Here is a 5,964-nt window from a genome sequence, read left to right as displayed (position 1 = left end):
AGCGTAAACAAACCAGTAATAAACTTGTTAAAAACACCAATGAACATGAACTGCAGAGGTTTAACACATACACACACAGGCCAGCTTTCTGTTCATTTTGTGTGTGTGTGTGTGTGTGTGTGTGTGTGTGTGTGTGTGTGTGTGTGTGTATATACACACAATTGTGATGTAGAAGACTACATCTGACACAATAAAGACATCATAGATTCAAAATTGAGGGTAAATCTCATAAAAAGTGTCAAGAAATCTCAGGGTCATATTTAAAGCCAAAAAAAGAAAAGAAAAATAAACATTATAACGATTTGTCCACGTTTGTGGGGGGATAAAAAAAAAAATATCCCATTAATATTTGTAAAGCACATTTGTTAGTTCACATTTATCCCAAATTTAATCCATGTTAATCCATTTGTTTAAAAAAAAAAAAATGATATAAATAAAATAACTCATTTTGCCCAGACAGCATGATTCATTTGTTATAAAAAAATTATTGGTCATTAAAAGAATTCAAAAATATTAATGGTTGAAAAAAAAAGTCTTAATTTTTATGCAAATATATGGTTTTCTTCTGATTTTGGTGTGAAATATGACCTAAAAAAAAAATTCTCATTAGATTCACCTTTGTATTTCAGTTACACAAACAGACCAATGTTCTCATGATAGCAACTTTTAACTCAGCGACAGTATCACACATGTAAAGGAAGGGAAGGCAATTTCTGAGAGGCTAGCAATAGCGAACTGGCTTTGAAAGCATAAGATCCCACCGTCCCTTCAGAGCGTCTCCATCAAAACACATGAACACACACACACACACACACACACGGCAGAGACAACGTTAGACTACCTCATATCTCAAAGCACATAACTTTACAATAATAATGAACACAAACAACTTGAAGAGCTCGGACCTGTACACCTGACTGCTGCACATTCATTACACCGATGATAGTGTTGACACACTGTCCGCTGTACGGCTGAAATAAACTCTGTTTACATCACTGAATAATTATCCTGTTATTACTGTAAAGCTGCTTTGTATAAAGCGCTACATAAATAAAAGGTAATTGACTTGACCATAGAAGAGCGTCTGAGGACGTGAACAGCTCCGAGTTGAACGTCACAGGCCGAACGCAATGATTGGACAAACATTTTTTGGACCTGAGACTCTCATGGAAGATATATGTGCATTTTTCTAATGTTTAGACCACTTCTATTATTGATTTCTATCAGGATCTGAAGAGAGTTTCAAACGTGTTTATGACAAACATTGCCTATACTCTGCCTTTAAGCATCTATGAGAAGACAATCTCCAACGGTCCCACAGCTTTTAAAAAAATGACTTTCTCCATCCTCGCTGTGCCTTGATCTTCTGTAGCACATCATGATCAAGCGCTTCACCCGGACACACACTGAGAGGAGAAACACAACGCTCCACGGAGAATTAGAGGAGCTGAGACGAATCAACGGGTCACTGTGAGACCGCTGAACGGCCAGAGACAAAATACTGTTCCCTGACCAGCCAAGAGAGATTCCCACTCAATACACGCCTTAGTCCAAACCTGCATTATCTAACCTGTAGTCTGGAAAAATACAAAAAATTCATTAAATAAATAATTAATTAATTAATTAACAAATCCTTTTTGAGGACCTTATGATTCACCAATCAAACTCTCTGAAAGATCAAGTCTGGAAAACCACCACCAAACAAATGATGAATAAATGTAAAATAAGTTATCATAAATAAATACATCAATATTCAAGATTAATGCTTAAAGTCTGGAAAACCACAAAAAAAATAAATAAATAAATAAATCAATAAATAATGTTAAATTAATTAAATAAAATAAAATAATAAATAATATTCTAAACAGAATTGATTTGTTTTTAAGGATATTGTGATTCACAAGTCAACCTCTTTGAAAGATCGATGGTTAAAGTCTGGAAATAAATTAAACAAAAACAAGAATAAAAAATAAATTAATAAAATCAACAAAATAAAAGAAAATATTCTGAAGAATTTATTATTTGGTAATCAAACCCTTTGAAAGATCAATGCTGGAAAACCACAAAATATAAAAATAAACAAAAAGATAATTAATAAAAATAAATAAATATTCTGAAGAATTTGTTAGTTTTTGAGGATTGTATGATTCACAGATAAACGCTTTTGAAAGATAAAGGCTTAAAGTCTGGAAAACCACAACAACAACAAATAAAAAAAAATTCAATAAATAATGTAATATAAATTTAAATAAATGACAAAATAAATAAATATTCTGAAGAATTTTTTTGTTTTGTTTTTTGTTGTGGTTTCCCAGACTTTAAGCCTTTCTCTTTCAAATGGGTTGATCTGTGAATAAATAAATAAAAACAATAAATAATGTAATATAAATTTTAATAAATGACAAAATAAATAAATATTCGGACGAAATTTTTTTTTTTTTTTTGAGGATCTTGATCTTATGATTCACTGATCATCAGAATCTTATCCGCCCAATCAATAGAAAAGGTCTAAAAGAACACAATGAATAAATTACATAAAAACTTTTCTGATGAACTTTTTGAGGATCTTAAGATCCACCAATCAAACTTTGAAATATGAACGCTTAAAATCAACATGAAACCACATTCACAATCCAAAACAAGACGGTCAACGAGGATTTAGAAAAAAAGGAAAGAACGGCACTTGATTTTTATAAGACCAGGAGGCGTTGTGTATTTTACAAGTGAATATTGAATTCATGTTGACTACCACATCTTGAAGACAGGCAGCACAGCCATGACTCCAGCAGAAGACAGTCGAAGGACAGCCGGATGTTTAGAAACACTGTGTGTGTGTGTGTGTGTGTGTGTGTGTGTGTGTGTGTGTGTGTGTGTGTGTGTGTGTGTGTGTGTGTGTGTGTGTGTGTGTGTGTGTGTTAAAACTCTATTGGCGTAGAAAATGAGATTCCACTTTCCGCTATTGCTATTCATCTGATGTGTGCTGCTCTGCGGCGAGGTCTGCGCTCTTTGTTTCATTACTGTGAGGTCAGAGGAAAACAGAGGTTTTAAGATGTTGTTGACATTAATTAAGCCTCGTTACCGCAGGCCACGGCATTCCCAGCGGCAGGGGAACTAACGCACAGGTATTGAACACGAGCACGGTAAGCTGTCCATCACTCCAGAGACGCTGGAACCAGCTCTGCTTTAGATCACAAATGAACAATAGCACAATCAGGTCGAGCTAATTGGGTGAATCTCACCACAACATGGCCAGTCAGAAGGGAAAAACAATGCAGTTTTATTTTGCATTGTGAAAATGGAGTCTATTGTTTTGCATTATGACTATTTTCCAGACAAACAATCCTTCATGAGAAGAAAACCATAGGACTTAATGGGCCTAAATTCATATCTACCCATGAACACTTGGGTGAATCAACAAATAATGATCCTAATCTTTCAATAAAACTATTTGAAGGAAACAGTGTTAGTTGTATTCCAGTGCAGTCTGATCGTCCACTATAAATCCAGCCTAAGATCATACAGAAGTCCAGGCCTCCATGTCATCAGTGCACATTCAGATCCGTTTCCCGATCCCACTACATCGGCCCTCTTAATATTCCTCATGAATATCAGCTCTGATCACATTCTGCCCTTTAATTTCATGGTGAGCGACCCACAATCCAGCGTGTGAACTCTTTCATCAGCATGATGCATGCCTGGGTTCATCAGCACTGCTTTATTCATTGCATTAGTCATCTATTGTTCGTGCAATTGAAAAAAAAACTTCTTAAATGGATACAGAATAGGCATTTATGAAATATCCAATGTATAATTACTATAGTTTGAAGAATGTTTGATATCCAGGTACTATGTGGAACAAAAAATGTGAGTCTAGAAATGATTTTTTTCTAGTTCTTTTTCTGATGCAAATAAGAAATAGGCCTATTTTTTAAATCACATGCAACTTAATTTGGCTAAAAAGGAAGACATTTTAAGTTCACTATGAAAGCAATGCAAAGCAGTTCCATGGTATAACCCATCAAATAGGCTAAGTGAAATAACAATATGAAGCTATGAATATGATAATTATTAACCAACATCTTATACCATCAAGGTTAAAAATGACCACCAAATTTCAAACATGTTTTCGCAGACACTACTATATCAATACAATTGTATTCTTTGAAACACCTAAAACCAAATAAACACCATGAATATGGCAATCATTCAGTATAGTTCATGTTTAAGTATACCATGGTTCTTTTTTATCACAATAAAAAGTAATAGAATGTAAACATCTTATTTTAACCATTGCAATTCCGTGTTTTTGGAGACTATCAATATAATATCGCCTCTACGATAATTATTTAAATTGCCTCGTTGACCCATAGTACTTTTTATAAAGGTTCAGGTTCAAAAGCCGCAGAATGATATTTCTGGACATTACCACAAAGCTTATACCATGGTATTTTTGGATATAAATACAGTAACCATTCAGTACCACAGGACAGATAAACATTTAACACCATTAAATGAAACAGAACAGCCACTGGACTTTGGTTAAAAAGCCACAGAATGGAAACACCATGTTTTAACTATGATAATACCATATTTTAGATTAGTCTAATATATAATGGTATTGTTTGAAATACCTTAAAGGACCTTAGTAGTCTATATGAATATGTTACACAGTAGCCTACCAAGCAATTACCACCTAATACCAATGATGGCAATAGCACGATATTCGTTGAAGTTGTACCTTAAAGTACCATGGTATATAAGGTAATTATCCAGTACCATGATATCACCATCAAATACCATGGTACCACCTGTCAATAAGCACAGTGCAGTTGTGTGGTCTGGGTCTGAGATGAACTGCTCTGCGCATCTCCATCATTGTTCCGTTTGCGCGCGTTTCGGCTTCAAATTACACCCGTAACGGACCTCAAACCCGTGAATCTTCGAGTACAGAACCGGATCGATCCCACAAATCTTACCGTTACTGGAGATGTGGTTCTCCACGTCGTCGCTTCCAGCTTGTCTGAGACTGGCACTAAGTTGGATATAGAGTCCCATACAATGTAAACTCCTCAGAATCACTCCAAACGCGCCCATCACTGCTCCCTGTAAAACACTCTCTCACATCAGGTGAAAATATACGGCTGTAAGAGATAGATCCAGGTGTGGTGAGTGTTTACTGGTGGTTTTTGTCCCTGGTGGCAGCGGCAGGAGAGGATGAGAGGAGGCTGTGTGTGTTTGCAGTCGCCCACTGATGCGATTTGATTCTCCGCGAAGAGAAACTCCCCGGATCTAATCAACGCGGCGGAGGGATGCAGCACCAGGAGTGGGAGTGCGGTGGCTGTCATTAGGCAATTTCAATCAGGCGGAATAATATTACGAAGAGATTTTTTACAGTGAAGAGTCGCGCAAACGGTCAAAAATCAACGGTCATCGCTGGTGGCGGTAAAAATCCAGTTGAACATGTTTCTGAGGTAAATGTAACTTATTGAATGTTCAATATGGCACTATGGCTAGAACAAGAAATGTGAATCTTGAAATGCACATTATGGTTTTTTCCTAGTTCTATCTGCTTTTTCTGTGACTCAAATAAGAAATAAGCCGATTTTTGAGATCACAAGCATCTTAATGCAAATGGCGTCGCGCAAACGGTCAAAGATCAACGTCATCGCTGGTGGCGGTAAAATTCCATTTGAAAATGTTTCTGTGGTAAATTTAACTTTAAATGTAGAGGGCTTTTCAGTCATCAACAAGTATGATATTGTTGGCAGCAAAATATTTTTTTTCTGTATCTTGGACAGAGCACAACTGCTGCTGCTTAGCCTACTCCACATTCTATTACTGAATACTGCCTATTTTATAAACATATAGTGTTAAACAATATTTAATATGGAATGATAAACATTTCAAACAAGTGTTGTCCAACAAGTCGTATGCGTTACCTCATGATGTTTAGTGGAAGGATGA

The 5,964-nt window shown here is 35.8% G+C and overlaps 1 protein-coding gene across 1 annotated transcript in view; it reads right to left on the bottom strand.

Annotated features, from left to right (window-relative positions):
* Nucleotides 1-5,240, bottom strand: part of vstm2la (V-set and transmembrane domain containing 2 like a) — a 75,788-nt gene extending 70,548 nt beyond the window's left edge. Inside the window, exon 1 of the mRNA XM_082145748.1 lies at nt 4,977-5,240. Within this exon, the coding sequence (XP_082001874.1) occupies nt 4,977-5,094 (118 nt within the window). The 5' untranslated portion in view covers nt 5,095-5,240. The remainder of the gene's footprint in view (nt 1-4,976) is intronic.
* Between the last annotated feature and the right edge of the window lie 724 nt (nt 5,241-5,964).

Source organism: Leuciscus leuciscus, assembly GCF_965113295.1.
Source record: "Leuciscus leuciscus genome assembly, chromosome: 18".
NCBI classification, from domain to species: Eukaryota; Metazoa; Chordata; class Actinopteri; order Cypriniformes; family Leuciscidae; genus Leuciscus; species Leuciscus leuciscus.
The sequence above is the reverse complement of the archived record's forward strand: the minus strand, read 5'-3'. Positions and strand labels throughout refer to the sequence as shown.